This window comes from Camellia sinensis, chromosome 3 (assembly GCF_055761805.1).
Source record: "Camellia sinensis isolate YWXY chromosome 3, ASM5576180v1, whole genome shotgun sequence".
Lineage (NCBI taxonomy): Eukaryota > Viridiplantae > Streptophyta > Magnoliopsida > Ericales > Theaceae > Camellia > Camellia sinensis.
The window spans coordinates 186,566,986-186,588,981 of NC_138963.1; the positions used below are offsets into that span (position 1 = coordinate 186,566,986).

Consider the following 21,996-nt stretch of genomic DNA (forward strand, 5'->3'; position numbering starts at 1 on the left):
TCAATTTACTGCATGGCTGGTCAATGTTGATGTAAATTTTAGTTGGCATTGATAAAAAACTATACCAAGTACCAATTATCATACCCAAGACAAAGAGGGAAAATGGAAAACCATTTATGTGAATTTTGAATAACATTACAAATTATTGTTCTCTTAATTTCCACTAATATGGATATCCCATAGTACAATGCAATTTGTCCATAAGATGAATCTGATTCTTTCATGGCTTTTTATATCTATCATTCCTTCATTGTGTGTACTGCCATTATCAACTGGGTTTTAGCTTCAATTATAGTAAAATTTTGTGACATGCACAAATAGACATTCACGTTTTCCGCTTCTTTATGTATGGAATTTATTAATTTTAGGAAGAAGCTCCTGAAATGTTAGAGAGCGGGCCGTTATTCAGAGTATTTCCAGGTCAGGCATATCCACTTGGAGTCTCAGAACTTGAAAGTGGAATCAATTTTGCTATTTTTTCACAGCATGCAACTGCAGTCACACTTTGCTTGTCACTTCCAGACAGGTTAGAATGCTATTTCTCTTATGTCATCAAGTTAAAGTCTAATCATGATTTATGCATTACATCGAAAATGTAAGAGAAACCTGACTTCTATTTAGTTTTTGTTAGAATTTCCCATCTTTACCTTCACCTACTCCACTACACACTCCACTTCACCTACCTCTACTCCACTACACACTCCACTTCACCTAACCCACTATCACCTCCACTACACCTACTACCACATTACCTTCACCTACTCCACTACACACTCCACTTCACCTACCTCTACTCCACTACACACTCCACTTCACCTAACCCACTATCACCTCCACTACACCTACTACCACATTTTCTTCTATATATAGATTGTATAGGAATTGTAATTCATGAATCTTGTAATCTATCAATCAAGACATCAATCAATAATACATAAATTCTTACATGGTATCAGAGCAAGGTTAAGAATTTAATATTTTTTCGCTTCACCGGCGGGCGGCAACCTCGCCTTGGCCGCCCGCCGGACCTCAACCTAGTCCGCTAGAATTGTCTACTACATACCTACCTCCTCATCATATCTTCATAACATCTCATTCTCTCTCGGCATCATAGTAGCCGTGATACTGCTCATACTTCTGGACAGCGGAGAGAACATCGTCTTTCTCGATCTTTCCGCCGACGCCGGTGGCGAGATCCAAGGCTCCGGCTTTCGACATCACTCTCCCCAAATAGTCCATAGCAGCTTCTCCACCGGAAAGATACTCCTAACAGCAGCGGAAAAAAGGTGTTTCCCTCAGCCAAACAAGGCTCAATAGCTGTGGTCCTCATCAAAATACGTGTAATTGCTACTCCTGAACTTGGTTTCCCTATCCTTGCTAACAAGCTTCTCAAATGCTTCCGGGCCATGTTCTTCTATGTACTTCTCAGCAGCAGTTAGAATGTCATCTGGCTTACTGAAGATGTCCTTCTTCCTTGGGACATACTAGACGTTAACAGTCTGCTGTGGGTTAAGAAAGAAAGGCCTCAAATAATGCTCATAAACATATGCAGCACCACTGATACTCTTTATGATGGTGGATATTTCAATGCCATTACAACACAGCACCTTGAAATTTATTTTATTTTATTTTCTTATCTCTCTTTCTGACCATTACAACACAGCACCAGCACACTTGTTCCCACCTTTCATCATGGTCTCCACTTTCTTTTTCTTTTTTTATATTTATTTTAATCCATCTTTTTGAAAACAAAACCAATATCACTTTTTTTAATTCCTTAATTTATTTTAATAACATGAGTGGCCTCTCTTTTCCACCATCTCCCTCTTTTTCTACACAATATTTTTGTACCACCGCCCACTCCATGATTTCCATATTAATATTATTATTATTATTATTATTATTATTATTATTATTTTCACAAAAAAAAAAAAAAAAAAAAAATTCATTCCAGTTGATTTTTCTGCCTTACCACACCTACCATTCGAGTTTGCCAAACACACTTATTTTATTCATGTCAGGATCAACCCCGATCATAATTTTACACGAGAAAAAAAAAAAAAAAAAAAAAAAATAACACACCCAACACCCACAGTGGGATTTTTCTTCTCTACTCTGCTGCAGATCTCTTCTTCTTTCCTCCGTCCTGGGCGGCCCTTGACGGTGCTGCCTCCGTGTTTCCTACGCCGCCGAGCACGTTCACTCCTCCATACTCCTCCACTGCAGCATACGGCGGACCTCCAAATCGGAACATCACAGTGGCCTTCCGCTTCAGCTCCTTATTTTCTGCTTTCAGCACACTTATCTCTGCTCGCGCATCCTTATACATGCGTTGGAGCAGAGCCAGCTGGGAATTTAAATGCTGCACCTCATTTGTCCTACTCTGCAGCCGGTTCGACAAATTTGTGACCGCCGTCATGGTTTCCACGCATGACTTCAGAGTATACTGATTAGCCTCAATATCAGTTTGCACCGCCATTTTTTGCTCCACCGACCGCATCGGAAAGTTCAATGGAGCAAAACCAGAGGTGTTTGGTTGAGGTTCACTGGCCACCGCACCAGTTATTTCTCTTGTGGGCTCGTTCAGCTCTGGAAAGAGCGTGAGCAGGTTCTGGGTAGCTGGACGGGAAGAAGAGGCCATGTTTTTGGGTTGCTAAGTGTTTCAGCGAAATAGCAATTTCAGACTGGTAATGTTCGGAAGGGTTGGTGACAGAATGGCAACAAAGTGTTCCACAGTTTCTCTCTCCGCAGAGGCAGAGTTTTTTCAGCGAAGGGTTGGTTTCAGAGGTTTCAGAATGGTATGCCTCAGCCTCAGCCTTCGTCTTGGTTAAATAGCCGAGGCAGCCACGCGTATCGCGCGCCTCTTGCCGCCCGACAAACTGGCACGCCTTTTCATGGCACATCTTTTGACAAAGTGGACACGCCTTTTGATGGCACGCCTTTTGATGGCACGCCTTTTTATGGATTGGGCACGCCTTTTGATGGCACGCTTTTTGAAAGATTGGGCACACCTTTTGAGGGTGCGACTTTTTAAGGGTCCGACAAGACTCTGTAAACTGTCCCGACATTGATTCCGGTTAGCTCCTTTATGGGTCCGACAAGACTCTGTAAACTGTCCCGACATAGATTCCGGTTAGTTTCTACAAGGGTCCGACAAGACTCTGTAAACTGTCCCGACATTGATTCCGGTTAGTTTCTACAAGGGTCCGACAAGACTCCGTAAACTGTCTGCTACAACGGTCCGACATGACCCCATAAACTGTCTTCTACAACGGTCCGACATGACCCCATAAACTGTCTTCTACAACGGTCCGACATGACCCCATAAACTGTCTTCTACATCGGTCTGACACCACCATACAGTGTCCTCTACAACGTTATGACACCCCATACAGTGTCTTCACCAACGGTCTGACACGACCATACAGTGTCTCCTATCCTTTTTTATTTTTATGTATTTTTCTTGTTTTGTTACTCTCTCCAAACTCAAGTTGGTTAGTTTCTCTCCTCCTTGAGTTTGCGGGGGGCTGTTAGAATTTCCCATCTTTACCTTCACCTACTCCACTACACACTCCACTTCACCTACCTCTACTCCACTACACACTCCACTTCACCTAACCCACTATCACCTCCACTACACCTACTACCACATTACCTTCACCTACTCCACTACACACTCCACTTCACCTACCTCTACTCCACTACCTACTCCACTACACACTCCACTTCACCTACCTCTACTCCACTACACACTCCACTTCACCTAACCCACTATCACCTCCACTACACCTACTACCACATTACCTTCACCTACTCCACTACACACTCCACTTCACCTACCTCTACTCCACTACACACTCCACTTCACCTAACCCACTATCACCTCCACTACACCTACTACCACATTTTCTTCTATATATAGATTGTATAGGAATTGTAATTCATGAATCTTGTAATCTATCAATCAAGACATCAATCAATAATACATAAATTCTTACAGTTTTCTACTCTCGTTAGTCTTTGGGTATTGTAATTTCATTGCCATAACTTTTCTCTTCAAACCTTACTTTGCTTTTTGTTCCTAGTCAGTCTGACATGTGATTATTACAGGAAAACTGAAGTAAATGAAATTCAAACCTAAGATTTAAGAATATGACTTAATGAAATGGTGGACATGGACCAGTTTGTGCCTAGAGGGTGGAAATCCTCACTGTAATCTCCCCTCCTCGCAGCTCCATTACACTCAAGCAATGACTAGTGGATGGGTATGCAATGCCAACTACCATGTGTTCCCCACAACCCCCCCCCCCCCTCCCCTCTTTAAAAACCTCTTGAATTGAACTCTCAGTTTTGATCATGAAAAGTAAAAATTCATGGAATGAGAAGTTCGGGTTTCTAGATGTAAAAATCAATGTATAAAGAGAATTGTATAGAGAATGAATGATGTATTATTGATCGATATAATGTTGATTTCTATTACAATGATTCATGATTCCTATATATAGAAGAGGGTGAGTGTGTAGTAGGTAAGGAGTAGGTGAAGTGGAGGTGGTAGTGGTGTAGTGGGTTAGGTTTAGTGGAGTAGGTGAGGTGGTAGTGGTGTAGTGGGTTAGGTTTAGTGGAGTAGGTTTAAGTGGGTGAAGTAGGTGGAGAGTAGGTGGATTTTAACAGCCCCCGCAAACTCAATGGGGGATAGGAACTAACCAACTTGAGTTTGGAGAGAGTAACAAAACAAGAAAATACATAAAAATAAAAGAGGATAAGAGACACTGTATGGTCGTGTCAGACCATTGGTGAAGACACTGGATGGTGGTGTCATAACGTTGTAGAGGACACTGTATGGGGGTGTCATAACCATGTAGAGGACACTGTATGGTGGTGTCATAACAGTGTAGAGGACACTGGATGGCGGTGTCAGACCGATGTAGAAGACAGTTTATGGGGTCATGTCGGACCGTTGTAGCAGACAATGTTGTGACAGTTGTGGTGACAGTTTACGGAGTCTTGCTGGACCCTTGTAGAAACTAACCGGAATCAATGTCGGGACAGTTTACAGAGTCTTGTCGGACCCATGAAGGAGCTAACTGGAATCAATGTCGGGACAGTTTACAGAGTCTTGTCGGACCCTTAAAAAGTCGCACCCTCAAAAGGTGTGCCCAATCTTTCAAAAGGCGTGCCATCAAAAGGCGTGCCCAATCCATAAAAAGGCGTGCCAGATATGATGGCGAGGCACGTGAGTGCCTTGGCTGGCGCGCCCGTTTGTCGTCTGGCGTCAAGTGGCGCGCGATACGCGTGGCTGCCTCGGCTATTTAACCAAGACGGAGGCTGAGGCTGAGGCAGAAGCTGAGACAGAAAAACTGAGAGAAACCTCTGAAAAATTCTTCCTTTGCTGAGAGAGAAATTCTGTAATACGCTGTAACACTCTGTTACCCAGAAAATGACTTCGTCTTCCCGTGGGCTGCTCACTCTCTTTCCCGACCTCAATGAGTCAACAAGAGAGAGAACTGGTGCGGTGGCCAGTGAACCTCAACCAAACACCTCTGTGTTTGCTCCGTTGAACTTTCCGATGCGGTCAGTGGAGCAAAAAATGGCGGTGCAAACTGATATTGAGGCCAATCAGTATACTCTGAAGTCATGTGTGGAAACCATGACTGCGGTCACAAACTTGTCGCACCGGCTGCAGAGCAGGACAAATGAGGTGCAACAGTTAAACTCCCAGCTGGCTCTGCTCCAACGCATGTATAAGGATGCGCGAGCAGAGATAAGTGTGCTAAAGGCAGAAAACAAGGAGCTGAAGCGGAAGGCCACCGTGATGTTCCGTTTTGGAAGTCCGCCATATGCTGCAGTGGAGGAGCAGGGAGTAGTGATCATGCCCAGTGGAGTGGGAAACACGGAGGCAACACCGGCAAGGGCCGCCCAGGATGGAGGCAAGAAGAAAAGACCGGCGGCAGAGTAGAGAAAAAATCCCACTGTGGGTGTGGGTTTTTGTTGTTGTTGTTTTTTTTTTTTTATATATATGATGTAAAATTGTGATTGGGGTTGATCGTTGAGATGAATAAAAGATGGTTTGGTGTGCAAAGCTATATGGGTATGAATGGAATTGGAAAAAGATGAAAAATAATGTGAAAGAAAAATAAAGAAAGAAATAATAAAAATATATTTGAAAGCAAAAAAGAAAGATGGGAAAAATAAGGAAAGTGGTTTGGAGAAAATAAATAAAAATAATGGAGTTGGAAATCAAACGGAGGAGAGATGATGATGTTTTTTTTTTTTTTTTTTTAATATAATATAATAAAAAGAGATATATATATATATATATATATATAAAATAACGAAAGTGGGGAACAAGAAGTGCACCAATAAGCTTTATAATAAAAAAAAAAAAGTTTGGGCGGTGGATGCAAAGTGAGGAGAGAGAGTGTTGGGTTATGTGGGTGGAGAATAAAGAAAAGAATCATACAGCTGTGTGTGTATGGCAGTCCTTTTTTTTTTTTTTTTTTTTTTTTTTTTTAGAGACAAAACTGAAATTCAGTCCACCAATTTAGAAAACCAGCCACCATATTAATCTACCCCACGTGCTAATCGGTTCAAGTTTAAAACCAAAACAATAAATAACCTCTTGGAGGCACTAGCAACTGTGGGCCCATGTGTTTGAAAATGCATACATAATATATAAATATAAGAAACTCATATATATATATATATATATAAAACAAACCAGCCCATGTGCATAAATATAAGAAACTCATATATATATATATATAAAACAAACCAGCCCATGTGCATAAACTTTGAACCACGCTGTCAATCATATCAAAACTTAACCCAAATTTTGAGTTCCCCTCCATGCTACTAGCATGTGCCGAACCCAAAAAAAAAAAAACTGCACAAGTACCAAACAACCCCTCCTGCAGTAGCCAGCTCTACAAAGACTTGAATGGTACACTCAACCAAACCTCAAAACCAGCCCACGGTTTACTACGAAACCACCCACAACTCAGATTAAAATAATTAAGAGAAGTGGGGACTAAACTTGATTTGAGAGAAGACAAGCAGTTCCAGATTGATTATCCCGGTGCATGTACAATTTCTACAGCACAGGGTGAAGAACTAAAGAAGCAAATAGGAGCCGTGGCATATGTAGAGTGCAGCTCCAAGACCCAGCAGAATGTGAAGGCTGTCTTTGATGTTGCAATCAAGGTGGTTCTACAGCCTCCAAAACCAAAGAGAAACAAGAGGAGAGGAGAGCTGTGATGTTGTGGGCATTTGTGGTGGTGGTGAAGATGGATGAAGGTATGTGTAGAAAATTTTAGCGGACTAGGTTGAGGTCCGGCGGGCGGCTAAGGTGAGGTTGCCGCCCGCCGGTAAAGCGAAAAATACTAAGTGCTTAACTTTGCTCTGATACCATGTAAAAATCAATGTATAAAGAGAATTGTATAGAGAATGAATGATGTATTATTGATTGATATAATGTTGATTTCTATTACAATGATTCATGATTCCTATATATAGAAGAGGGTGAGTGTGTAGTAGGTAAGGAGTAGGTGAAGTGGAGGTGGTAGTGGTGTAGTGGGTTAGGTTTAGTGGAGTAGGTAAGGTGGTAGTGGTGTAGTGGGTTAGGTTTAGTGGAGTAGGTTTAAGTGGGTGAAGTAGGTGGAGAGTAGGTGGATTTTAACACTAGAGAAAATGAAAAACCTCAAAACTGTGCTCTCTTAATGTTTGAGAAAACATGAAAGTATGAGCGTGTACTCGAGCCAACTTCTGACACACAACACGTGGAAACCATTACAACAAATTCAAAGGTCAATACAATGGAGCCCAAGTTTTTGTCACACTGAATTGCAAACACACACTGCATATTGTAAGACCCAGTAAGGTTTGGTCCCAAAAGCAGCATAACTGTATTACAAAGGAATTGTTGCAATGGCCTAGTTATGAGGAGGAGGAGGAAGATGAGACAAACCTTATTTTTCATACCTATTAAGAAATCTTCGAAATTGCAAAACATTAATTCGATCATTATTCCTCGTACTAGAGATGATTGGGTTCTTCTATCATTTCCCTGAACATAAGAATCAGTTTTGGACCTAGAATCATAATAATACCAGCCATCAATTTACTCATCAGAGTTATAGAAACCCAAGAATAAACAAAAACCCTGTAACTGTTTGCTGGTATGGTAGTGTGAAGGATTTCTTCTAGTTGCATGAACAATAATTTCTAGTTTTATACTGTAAATCTATTGTAACATAACTTTTTCGTTACAATTTACAAATGACTGCAGAACTGAAATAGAATGCATGATGCTATTTGAAGTTGGGATTAGACTGTTATGATTTTTCTTTCTGAATTGAATTTGGAAGTGATATGAATTATTTTTTTCTTCTTTTCACTTGTTCTTTTTCTTGTAGTCTACTGTAGTTAGTTTTTCTATGATGTAAATGATTCATTATTTAGGGAAGAACACGACAAGCCAGACGGTGGAATGGTAGAGCTGAGACTGGATCCTCACATGAATAAAACTGGAGATATATGGCATATATGTGTCGAGGTAATCTTTGCTATTCAGATTCTATTAAAGCCACCTCTTTTTGTGATAACTTTGATTAACATGGATGGCATTCCTGATTGTTCAGCAAACTGTTTCCTATATGTACTTGTATTAGGTTAAAACTTCATATTTGCATTAACTTTAAACTGGAAAAAGATAAAAAATCAGTTAGGTTTAGGGTGTGTTTTATTTTGTTAAAGCAAATATGTTAAAATTTATCACCTACTTCACCCACTTAAACCTACTCCACTAAACCTAACCCACTACACCCACTTAAACCTACTCCACTAAACCTAACCCACTACACCACTACCACCTCACCTACTCCACTAAACCTAACCCACTACACCACTACCACCTCACCTACTCCACTAAACCTAACCCACTACACCACTACCACCTCCACTTCACCTACTCCTTACCTACTACACACTCACCCTCTTCTATATATAGGAATCATGAATCATTGTAATAAATATAACATTATATCAATCAATAATAATACATACAATTTATTCTCTCTCTTTCTCTATACATTATTTCTTACATGGTATCAGAGCTGGTTTAAAACCTAGTATTTTTCGCTTCCCCGGCGGGCGGCAACCTCACCTTAGCCGCCCGCCAGGACTCAACCTATTCCGCTGATAAAATCAACAAAGATTTGTGCAACTGTAGTCATGTGTGAGGCTGATGGAGAAGAATTCTTCACCTCATATGACGAGACAGTCTGGAACTGGAAACACTGCAACATTCTGCTCTGGAATTCTGCAGCAGCTAGATTATAGCTTGGTTGAGTGCCAAGCTTTGGTTCTTCCACCCACTCTTGAACTTGCCCAGCAAAGTGTGAAGGTTCATGCTTGTGTTGGAGGGACTAGTGTGCGCGAAGATCAGCGCATTCTCTCCAGTGGGGTTCATGTTGTTGTTGGTACTCCTGGTCGTGTGTTTGACATGTTGCGGAGACAATTACTTCGCCCTGTTTGCATCAAAATGTTTGTCTTGGATGAAGCTGATGAAATGCTGTCACGAGGTTTTTAAAAATCAGATCTATGATATTTTCCAGTTGCTGCCACCCATAATCCAGGTTGGGGTGTTCTCTGCCACAATGCCACCAGAGGCTCTTGAAATCACCAGGAAATTCATGAATAAGCCTGGAAAGAGAAAAAGCTCATGCTAGGATTTGCGAAGTGATTCGCTGCAGGAATTTTGGCTTTGGATGAAACCCTTACCATACTCCACTCATTCTCTCCAACTGTTCTAACTTTTTATTTTTATTATTATTATTATTATATCAAATAATCAATGCACTCATGTTCCCCATTAACAGTGTCCACTTTTGACCCAAACCATTTTCAATCCATCATTTCTCCTTCACCTTTTGCACCCCACTCACCGACTCTCTCTCCACTTTATCACATGGGTTTGTCCCTCTCTCTCCTCCATTTGATTTCAAATATCACTTATTTTTATTTATTTTTTCCAAATCACTTTTCCTCTTTTTTAAATACCCCACTTTATTTTGAAACAATCGCACTGATGTTTTTCATATAATCCATCTATAAATATTTTTTATCTATTTTCTTTCTCCCTTGTTTTCTTTCATTTTATTTTTATTTTTTCAACAAAACACTCCCAAAACAAAAAAAAAAAAAAAAAAAAAAAACAACATTTTACAAACTTGTCATTTCTTCATGCCAGGGATCAATCCCGATCAGCATTTTACACCATAAAAAATAAAAAAAATAAAAATAAAAATAAAAATGAAAAAAAAAAAAAAACACAAAACACAAAACAAAACAAAACACAACCAACACAAATCGGAACAGTGGGATTTTTCTTCTCGCCTATTCCGCCGGTCTTTTCTTCTTGCCTCCGTCCTGGGCGGTCCTTGACGGTGTTGCCTCCGTGTTTCCCACTCCACTGGGCACGATCACTCCCCCATACTCCTCCACTGCAGCATATGGCGGCCCTCCAAATCGGAACATCACGGTGGCCTTCCGCTTCAGCTCCTTATTTTCCGCCTTTAGCACACTTATCTCTGCTCGCGCATCCTTATACATGCGTTGGAGCAGAGCCAGCTGGGAGTTTAACTGCTGCACCTCATTTGTCCTGCTCTGCAGCCGGTGCGACAGGTTTGTGACCGCAGTCATGGTTTCCACACATGACTTCAAAGTATACTGATTGGCCTCAATATCTGTTTGCCCCGCCATTTTTTGCTCCACCGACCGCATCGGAAAGTTCAACGGAGCAAAACCAGAGGCGTTTGGTTGGGGATCATTGGCCACCGCACCGGTTATCTCTCTTGTTGACTCGTTGAGGTCGGGAAAGAGAGTGAGTAGACCACGAGACGCAGAGGCCATATTCTGGGTAGCTGAACGGGAAGAAGAGGCCATTGTTCAGATGTTTCAGAATGCAAATATTCAGATGTTTCAGAATGAAAATTTTCAGAGGTTTCAGACTGGTTTGTTATGCTTCCCAGCCTCCGCCTCCGCTTCGGTTTATAAAGACCATGACGAAGAGGCCGACACGCGCACTGTCGATCACGTGCATCGCCGCGTGTCTGGCGCGCCTTTTGATGGCTCGTCGTTTGATGCAGTGGGCACGCCTTTTGATGGCACGCCTTTTGACAAAATTGGGCACACCTTTTGAGGGTGCAACTTTTTCAACGGTCCGACACGACCCCATAAACTGTCCCGACATTGATTCCGGTTAGCTCCTTTATGGGTCCAACAAGACTCTGTAAACTGTCCCGACATAGATTCCGGTTAGTTTCTACAAGGGTCCGACAAGACTCTGTAAACTGTCCCGACATAGATTCCGGTTAGTTTCTACAAGGGTCCGACAAGACTCTGTAAACTGTCCCGACATTGATTCCGGTTAGCTCCTTCATGGGTCCGACAAGACTTTGTAAACTGTCCCGACATTGATTCCGGTTAGTTTCTACAAGGGTCCAGCAAGACTCCGTAAACTGTCACAACAACTGTCACAACATTGTCTGCTACAACGGTCCGACATGACCCCATAAACTGTCTTCTACAACGGTCCGACATGACCCCATAAACTGTCTTCTACATCGGTCTGACACCCCCATACAGTGTCCTCTACAACGTTATGACACCACCATACAGTGTCCTCTACAACGTTATGACACCACCATCCAGTGTCTTCACCAATGGTCTGACACGACCATACAGTGTCTCCTATCCTTTTTTATTTTTATGTATTTTCTTGTTTTGTAACTCTCTCCAAACTCAAGTTGGCTAGTTCCTATCCCCATGTTAAATCTATGTCATTCTAGTTCAAAGTCATATTCAGGCTTCATTTATTGTAGCATTTTTTAACCTACTATTGACTCTGTACTTTCATTAATTCATCATTACTTTCCATGTGCATAGCATTGCCATGAATTGAGTATTTTTAATTTATGAAAAATATGTATGCATGAAATGGCCCAAATCTATAGAACCATAGTGGCAAAGTTGCTGGTGTGGCATCTAAGCAATACGTGTAAGGGTTTGAATCCTATCATTTATCAGAGGAAGACAAAAAGGAGAATTTTCTGAATTATGTAGTTCTGTTGACAAATATTATGTTACTCTGGATTTGTAATAATTTGTTTCATGTTTAAATAAAAAAGGCAAATATATGCTCCATTTTTTAGTACTTGAAAGTTGAAACCATTCATCTGGGGGACTCCTTCAACCACATTGTGCAAGAGCATCATCTGAAGTCATTTTTAAAATGATCTAGATCTATTAGGTACTCAATAAATTGCTATTTTCTTGTTTTATATTTCAGAGAACCTTTTCGGTTCAATCTGAATTTCTAAGTCTACTCCTGTATCTTGGGAAAATTCTTATTTCTAAGCAGTCATTAGACAGTATATCTTATTTTGGGCTTGTTCTACTGGAATGTTTATTAGTGTATTTTTTATTATTAGTGTTTGTGGCAGATCTAAAATTCTATCAGCAAAAGCAATACTTCTTTTCAAGTAATTGGAGATACAATTATTTTATTTATTAGAAGTGTTTATTGTTGAGTACAATTGAAGGTGCTCTTATGAATCCAGGATCTGCCTCGGAGTGATGTCCTGTATAGTTATCGTATGGATGGTCCTCGAGGCTGGCATCAAGGGCATCGATATGATGACAACATTATTCTAATTGATCCTTATGCAAAACTAATTGAAGGCCGCCGGTTTTTTGGTGATGCAAGTCATAAGATGGCTAAATTCTTTGGAACTTATGATTTCAACAGCTTGCCATTCAGTTGGGGAGAGAATTACAAGCTTCCAAATATACCTGAGGTAAATATAGTGAGTTACTTAACTTGCATCAGTTTTGACTTATAAAAAGAGAACGATTAATTGCCGAAAAGGTTGTCCCATCTTCAAATTGCTAGCCCCTCTTCTCCATATGTTCTCTTATTTCATTCCATTCTATTGTTGGTTCTAAGTTGCATGATTGAATATTTTTGTGTTGGGTGTCTTAATTATTTTTACCTATTACCTAAGTGCTTCTTTGTAATCTTTGCCTTTTTTGCTATTCTTCTTGCAGAAAGATCTTGTTATATATGAAATGAATGTTCGTGCTTTTACAGCTGATGAATCCAGTGGGCTGAATCCAAGCATACGTGGCAGCTACCTTGGTGTTATTGAGAAGGTAATTACTTATTTATTGAACTGAATACATTCTAAAAAATGCTACGAGCACCCACTCTTATAACAGTTTACAGTTTCAAGTTATTATCTTGAGAAAGGTTCTAGCAATTGTTCCTTTTAACATTGGTAACTGATTATTGAATTCCTAATAGATGCTTAAATTAATATGGTGTAATTCTTGTAACGCCCTCAAAAAAAACAACGATAAACCCATCTAATAAGACATACATTTACATATAAACTAACCACATTCTTTCATTCATTAGAGTTCCATTACATAAGTATTACATGTTAACCTCATAACAAAATGCCCTACGGGCTTACAGCTTTCCAAGTTAACACTTGGTTACAACAAAGAGTTCTAACTCGTTTACACATTAAGCCCTTGGCTTGAAATTACATGTAATACATCAACAGTAAAACGACATAACTATGTCCGCCACTAGCCTCCCAGCTATGTCCTTGGAGGTGGCATGCTTCCTGTACCTGAAAATGATATTCCCATATAGGGTGAGCCACAGCCCAGTAGAAATACACTAAACCAACCATGGACAATGACTAAAACATTAGCAATTGATAGTTGGTCAACACTGATACAATCACATAAATTACATATTTATGCCAACGACTTACAAGTCCCAATTACTTTTCATTTTCCCTTTTTCAACAGATAAGCATGCTAGCTCTATCATCATTTCCACAGATATGTATAAAAACTATATCTCACATTCAGATAAGCATAAAAGCTATATCCACATTCTCAACAGATATGTATATCAACAATATCCACAGATAAGCATACAAGCTGTATCCACACTCTACAACAGATATGTATATCAACAATATCCACAGATAAGCATACAAGCTGTATCCACACTTCACTTCACAAAGATAAGCATATGAGCTCTATCTTCACTTCTCTAGACAAGCATATGAGCTCTGTCTACGGAGTACATCCCCTATCTCCTCCAAATACCTATCCGGTTTAGAGGTACATCCCCTATCTTCCCCTAAACCGCGGAGTACATCCCCTATCTCCTCCTCTACACATAACGTATATAAACACATTGGTTCTAATACAATCACACAACACAAACAATTAATGTATTCTAGCAACTGTCAAGTTCCATAACACATTCCATTGATTAGTTTCAGTTTGCCTAATCAACATACATTGTCTACAACAATCACGACTATCCTCCACCGATAGCCCCAAGCAGTTATTTCTAAAACAGAAATTAAATGCGCAAATGGATATTCAATCAACATTTCATCTCCTCATTTCTCACCAATTAATTATCCCAATTAATTAAACAATGTAATTAGGCCATTTTCCATAATTACCATTTCAACCCTTAGGTCCCATTTTCATCAATGACTCAACAATCATTCCATTTTCTTCATGCCAAACATGCATCTAGGTTTATTATGAATGAAACCCCAACCTTTGTAAAATTACACAAAAGCCCCAAACTTTCACAAAATCACCCAACCAAGCCCAACATCTCAAAATACCAAAATTTAAAGACAAAACCCATAGAGAGGAGTAGGATATCCCTACCTCAAATTCGGAGCTCCAAGGGAGAAGAAGACAAAACTCAACGTGCTCCAAAACCCGAGATTTTCAGATTAAAATGAAGCCCTCGACGATCAACAACTTTTTTGTAAAGGCCAAAGGTGAGTAAATCACTCCTACTAGATCAAAACCTAGAGAGAAGGTAGTATCTAGAGAGAAAGACTCAACAATGGTGTTTTTGGAAAAGTAAGAGAGAGAAGATAAAGTGAAAAAGTGATTTGAAGAGTCACAAATTCGGGACTTTAACCCAGGTCTCCGCTCGAGCGTAAAACACCCCGCTCGAGCGTACACTCACAGACTTCCGCTCGAGCGGCCAACCTCCCGCTCGAGCGCAGAATGCACTCGCCCAGCACTTTTGCAGAACCAGGCCTACGCTCGAGCTCCCAACCCTACGCTCGAGCTCACAACACTGCACAACAAGATACTGGATGGATGTATTCCCCGCTCGAGCGCCAACACCTCCGCTCGAGCGGACAGGCCAAAAATCTGGGCAACTAGTTTTGATTTCTAAACTCAACCAACCTGTAACAAACCCGCTCAACACATCCTATAACTCAAATACAAAGTAAGAAAGGATGCAAACAAGATAATAAACAACTACCAACATCCACGGACACATGTCCGGATCACTATACAACAAGGGTAAACCCGGGATCGCTATAATTCTCTTCTTGGATGATTTGCTTATATAGACAAGTAGTCTTGTTCCTGAAACTGAATCCACGTTTGGCCAGCATTGTCCAATTCTAGATGAGTGCTTGGGAAACCATAGGGATCTACTCTTTCAGAGGTTGGCTGAATGGGCACCAAAATCATTTTTAGGATAGGATCACCGTAAGAGTTTCTAGGACATGTTTGTGCTTACTTTCAGTTGAGCACTGTTATTTTGGTGATCAAAATAGAGAATCAGCATATACACATTTGTGGTTGGAGATCAAAAGAAAAATAGTTAGCATGATTAATCCTAATAATAATTGTATTTGGTAGGGAAGAATATGGAAATTGTAGTAGGAAATCCAAATTGAAGAGAGCAATCTCTATTATAGTTGGTTAATTGTTGTTATGATGATTGGAATGACAGTTTTAATCTATCACTTTGGTAATATTAGCGAATTGAGGATGTTTCTTAAGTTGTATAGGTTTTGATCATAGAATTGTTACATATTAATTTTATATACTGTTTAAAATTTTTGGTTCTAACTCTCCTTTCTTGTTAAGCTATCCCTACTAGAAACATTTCTTATTACAATCTTGGTTAACAACACTTGGTTTGAAGTAAACATTGACCACTTTAAGCCACATGCAAGATTGGGAAACCATGTAGCTTCTTGTTTCAGTTCTGAGGCTATCTGTGGGTCATTGGTTTGGATACCTGATGTGCTTTGCCACATTCTTTTTATTGATTTTTGTTCTTTGAATCACAAATACAATGTGCCTTTATTGACTTGTTTTGCCAGATCGGTGAATTTTTCTAGATCTGAATTTCCTACAGCTGTAAGTTAATATACAAATTCTGGACTTATAGAATTTTGACTTGATTTTTGTAACTCCTATAGGCATAAACCCAAATGAAATCACTAAACTACATTCATTGATCAATAAAATTTCCTGCAAAATAAAGTTTAGTACCATGAATATGGGTCAGCTGAAATTTTTTAAAGGTGGTGTAATATTTAACATGGGTGCATATCAACTATCAGGGTGGTACCACCTGATTTTTTTGAGGATTTGGAATACCACACATTGATCAATCAAATAGAAATTCTAGATTCTTGGGGATCCTTCCTTTCTTCAAACAGAATGAACAGAGATAGAAACTGACCGATTCCCGATATGCCTTTAATTAGAAATTGACCGATTCCCAATATGCCTTTCTGGATATTCCAATGTTATCAAAGAACTGCTTTGTTCTTTTTTTGGTCAATCACCAGATTCAGATTCTGATTCTGCTCTGGTGCCTTATGTTTTATCTTGCATTCACTTCTGTTTATATATGTATATATATTTGTTTGTCCAACATTGGCTATGTTTTATCAAGTTTTTGAATACTTAAGTTTTTCCCTTTAATGTGTGGTTGTGGTGAGGAAACAAAGAATGATTGTACTACTGGAATCATAATTTTTTTAATAATAAATTTGCAAATTGCTTAGTTGTTTGAACTAATTTCACTTGAAAAATTTTTTGCTCAGGTTTTCTATTATGCACTTGTGATGAGATTTATGTATGTTATATAATTTTAAGTCAGAATTGACCATGGATGTAATCGTTTTTATATATCATGGTTTTTATAACATTTATTTCCATTTTAAGATACCACATCTTCTTGAGCTTGGTATCAATGCTGTGGAGTTGCTGCCTGTCTTTGAGTTTGATGAGTTTGAGTTCCAGAGGCGTCCAAACCCTAGAGATCACATGGTAATTCTTTACCTTTTTTGTTTTTTTGTTTTGTCGTCTTGTATAGTGTTAGTTGGATTTATGTTATGATATTTTCTTTATGAAGATTACAATATTTTTCTTTCCGTCAGTTTGCCTTCTTGAAACATTTTTTATCATCTCATCCTATTTAAATATATCTTCCCTCTTTTTTGATCTCTCTTAGAAGGAGTTTGGTTTATTGACTTGGAATGAAGCTGTAGAAATTTAATATATAAAGAGAAATGATTGTATTATTGATTGATATTGTTGTGTTTACATTGATTTCTATATATAGGAGATGGTGAGTGTGTAGTAGGTGAGGAGTAGGTGAGGAGTAGGTGGAGAGTAGGTGAAGTGTGTGGAGTAGGTGTAGTGGTAGGTTTTGGTACATTTTAACATCCCCCCGCAAACTCAAGGGGGATAGGAACTAACCAACTTGAGTTTGGAGAGACTAACAAACCAAGAAAATAATCTGAAAAATAAAAAATGGATAGGAGACACTGTATGGTCGTGTCAGACCGTTGTAGAAGACTGTATGGTTATGGCAGACCGATGTAGAAGACAGTTTATGGGGTCATGTCGGACCGTTGTAGCAGACAATGTTGTGACAGTTGTTGTGACAGTTTACGGAGTCTTGCTGGACCCTTGTAGAAACTAACCGGAATCAATGTCGGGACAGTTTACAGAGTCTTGTCGGACCCATGAAGGAACTAACCGGAATCAATGTCGGGACAGTTTACTGAGTCTTGTCGGACCCATGAAGGAGCTAACCGGAATCAATGTCGGGACAGTTTACAGAGTCTTGTCGGACCCCTAAAAAGTCGCACCCTCAAAAGGTGTGCCCAATCTTTCAAAAGGCGTGCCATCAAAAGGCGTGCCCAATCCATAAAAAGGCGTGCCATCAAAAAGGTGTGTCCAGGTTGGCGTTGAGCGCCGAGCGGCGCATGATGCGCGTGGCTGCCTTGGCTATTTAACCAAGGTTGATGCTGAGGCTGAGGCAGACAAAAAACTTCTGAAAATCCTCTGAAAAAACTCTTCCTTTGCTGAGAGAGAAACTCTGTAATTCTCTGTAACCAACCCGTCTCTGAAACACTCAGCAACATGGCCTCTTCTTCCCGTCCAGCTACCCAGAACATGGCCTCCTCGTCCCGTGGGCTGCTCACGCTCTTTCCAGAACTGAACGAGTCCACAAGAGAAATAACTGGTGCGGTGGCCAGTGAACCTCAACCAAACACCTCTGGTTTTGCTCCGTTGAACTTTCCGATGCGGTCGGTGGAGCAAAAAATGGCGGTGCAAACTGATATTGAGGCCAATCAGTATACTCTGAAGTCATGTGTGGAAACCATGACTGCGGTCACAAACTTGTCGCACCGGCTGCAGAGCAGGACAAATGAGGTGCAACAGTTAAACTCCCAGCTGGCTCTGCTCCAACGCATGTATAAGGATGCGCGAGCAGAGATAAGTGTGCTAAAGACAGAAAACAAGGAGCTGAAGCGGAAGGCCACCGTGATGTTCCGTTTTGGAGGTCCGCCATATTCTGCAGTGGAGGAGCAGGGAGTAGTGATCATGCCCAGTGGAGTGGGAAATACGGAGGCAACACCGGCAAGGGCCGCCCAGGACGGAGGCAAGAAGAAAAGACTGGCGGCAGAGTAGGTCGGTGGGTGGCCGTCTGCAGAACAGAAAACAAATCTTTGGGTGTTTGTTTGTGGTTTTTTTTTTTTTTTTTTTTTTTTCTTGTGTGTAAAAGTGTGATCGGATTTGATGGATAAGTTTGTGAAATTAAAACGAGTTAGGTTTTTTTTTTTTTTTTTGTGTTTTGTTTTTTTTTTTTTTTTTTTTTGTTTTTTGTTTTTTTGGTTAAATCGTCCTTGTGCCGTGGGTAAGATATTATAATAAAATATATATATATATATATATTAGTAGTGAGGGAATGATGAGGATAATGTGGTGTGGTGGGTGGAGGATGAATCATTTATTTTAAAAAGAGAGTTGATGGGAAGGAAAAGACAATGATTTTGAAAAAAAAAAGAGAGAGTGGGAGTGGGGAACATGGACGGGAGGGTATGGGATAAAGAGAATAAAAAAGTAAAATAAATAAATAAAAGAAAAAGTGTGCTAATGGTGTGAAAGAGTGCTAGTGGTGGATTTGTGAAAAGTGACCTGCCTAATGAATGGTCTTTCTCTCTCTTCACATGGGCTGCCTCTCTCTTCACGGAACCAGATTCTCTCTATTAGCTGAGCATTGACATGGACAATTGCAGGCAATAGGTAGGCAAGTGCCTTTCCTGAACCTGTGTCAGCAAGTCCAACTAGATCACGGCCCTTTAAAGCCATTGGCCATCCTTGAGCTTGAATAGGTGTGGGTTCAGTAAAGCCAGCTTTTACAATTTCTTGAATGATGTATTCTGGAAACCCAATGTCCCTGAAAGCCTTGACAGGCTTGGGCACATCCCGGCCTTCAACGGTGATTTCCCTTCGATGCCGATACTCCTCAGCTTCACTCTTCGACATTGCTGCCACAGCAGGCGACTCTGTGTAGAAATTCTTCTCGAACGGAGTCAACCCATCCAAATCCAACTTGCGCGGTGACTCTGAACCATCGTAGTCCTTCTTGCTCGACGATGAACGAGCTCCACCGTAACTCGAAACACCACCAAACCCTGAATCAGTTCGGCGGTCGCGGTAGGAGCCGGGGTCGGCGGAGCGGCTGTCGTAGCGGCTCATGGATTGGGATTAAAGGGCGCGGAAGGCGGTGAAGGCGATGGGTGAGGTCGGTGTGACGGCCGGTGATCAGAGTGAAGGGACTGCAGCGACGGGTTAAGGTCAACAGTGGTGGTAGATGAAGACGACCGAGACGGTGGTGTAGGGGAGGACAATAGTGAGAGGAGGGGCAGTGGTGGTGGACTTGAATAAATGTCAAGGTATGTGTAGAAAATTCTAGCGGATTAGGTTGAGGTCCGGCAGGCGGCCAAGGTGAGGTTGCCGCCCGCCGGTGAAGCGAAAATACTAGGTTCTAAACCAGCTCTGATACCATGTAGAAATTTAATATATAAAGAGAAATGATTGTATTATTGATTGATATTGTTGTGTTTACATTGATTCCTATATATAGGAGATGGTGAGTGTGTAGTAGGTGAGGAGTAGGTGAGGAGTAGGTGGAGAGTAGGTGAAGTGGGTGGAGTAGGTGTAGTGGTAGGTTTTGGTATATTTTAACAGAAGCCTTGTAACTTTGGGGATATTTTCCCTTTACGTTCCGTTTTTTTCAGCGGAAAACATTTTTTTAGAAAAATATTTTCCATAGAAAATGTTTTTTTATGTTTGGTTGCGTTATTGAAACTAATGTACTAATGGTTGCCTTAGTGGTGGTTACAACTTGTAAAAAAAATTGATAATCCTGGTAAACTTCACTTGTTCAGGCTTTACCCTTAAGGAAAAAAGTGTTTGTGAGCAATCTCTAAGTCTGTAATGTGTCTTGTCTTATATTATTACTAAAGCAACCTTTCCTGCACCAAAGATGATGCATGAAGAATCCAACTAAGAAATGTCTGCATGCAAACTGTGAGGAAAGCACTTTTACGACAATCTGAGAGTTTGATGCTCGCATGAATAAAGGAGATATGATCATGTGCTTTCACTACATAAGTTTCTTGACAAAAATCTTTTTCATCTGCTCTTTGCAATCTACTTTATAGGTTGGAATAGAAATATTTTGAATTTTACTTTTCATATGCGCTAGCAGTTTAGCATTATTTCATGCCTTAATTATTGACATGGCCTTATTTGGAAAATCCAAATATGTATTATGCTTGGGGACATCTAACCACCAAGATCAACACCTGGGGCTATTCAACAATTAATTTCTTTGCTCCTATGAGTCGCTATGCAAGTGCTGGTGGAGGTCCTGCTAATGCTTCCAGGGAGTTTAAAGAAATGGTTAAAGCCTTGCACGGTGCTGAAATAGAGGTATTAAATGCATTTTTTGCACTTCCAATGATTTTCTTTTTCTTGTTTCTCTACCAAAAGGTTGAAGCTTTTGTTGTTTCAATATGGCGATGCTACTCTTTTTAACAGGTCATTTTGGATGTTGTCTATAACCATACTAATGAGGCTGATGATGACAACCCTTATACGACTTCCTTTCGTGGCATAGATAACAAGGTGATTTGCAATAAATTTTTTCAAGTTAAATGCAATGCTCTCTCTCTCTCTCTCTTCAAAGTATTTGGTGACACTACTTGGGGATTGTTATCTTTATCTTTTAGTTAGATGAGATTGGGGCGGATTAATTGAAGTATATAAAATTATCTTTTCTGGATATAGATTGCTGTCACCTCAAATTAATAACTAGTTAATGAGCACTGCCCTTTTGGAACAGTTAGAAATTGCTAAAATTGAATAACTGCATAATCAGAGCTGTCATTTTGTAACATTCTGGAATTGCCTGAAGATAGAATATCTATGAAGCTGCAAAGGTCATCAATTTTAGGGTTGCATGCAATTAGAACACTTGTTCTCTTTTTGTTTGGCATTGATAGAAAGCTTTTGGGTAAAATATGTTATGGAGGATATGATTGTAGTGAGCTAATCAATGATGATTTGCTTGCTGCCTTATATTTGCCCCAAGTTTGTAAGCTAGATAGGTGACTTCTAAAGCAGTAAATTCTTTGCGGAAGAAATGATTACGGGAGCTTCTTTGATATTGGTATTTGTCTTATTGGCCATGTAATGCATTCAGAACTCCTGGGCTTGGGCTGGAACAATGCTATCTGCATGGTTTTAACTAATTTACCTGGCACA

The 21,996-nt window shown here is 40.1% G+C and overlaps 1 protein-coding gene across 5 annotated transcripts in view; it reads left to right on the forward strand.

The window, feature by feature from the left end:
* Nucleotides 1–21,996, forward strand: part of LOC114275677 (isoamylase 3, chloroplastic) — a 44,142-nt gene that overhangs the window by 1,753 nt on the left and 20,393 nt on the right. For all 5 annotated transcript variants that reach the window (XR_014362916.1, XR_014362917.1, XM_082917517.1 and 2 more), the window contains 7 exons: nucleotides 369–526; nucleotides 8,458–8,551; nucleotides 12,618–12,854; nucleotides 13,105–13,209; nucleotides 17,095–17,199; nucleotides 21,028–21,162; nucleotides 21,271–21,357. Coding sequence is in view for 3 of the 5 variants with exons in the window: in XM_082917517.1 (XP_082773643.1) it covers nucleotides 369–526; nucleotides 8,458–8,551; nucleotides 12,618–12,854; nucleotides 13,105–13,209; nucleotides 17,095–17,199; nucleotides 21,028–21,162; nucleotides 21,271–21,357 (921 nt within the window). In the remaining 2 variants the exon portion in view is untranslated. The remainder of the gene's footprint in view (nucleotides 1–368; nucleotides 527–8,457; nucleotides 8,552–12,617; nucleotides 12,855–13,104; nucleotides 13,210–17,094; nucleotides 17,200–21,027; nucleotides 21,163–21,270; nucleotides 21,358–21,996) is intronic.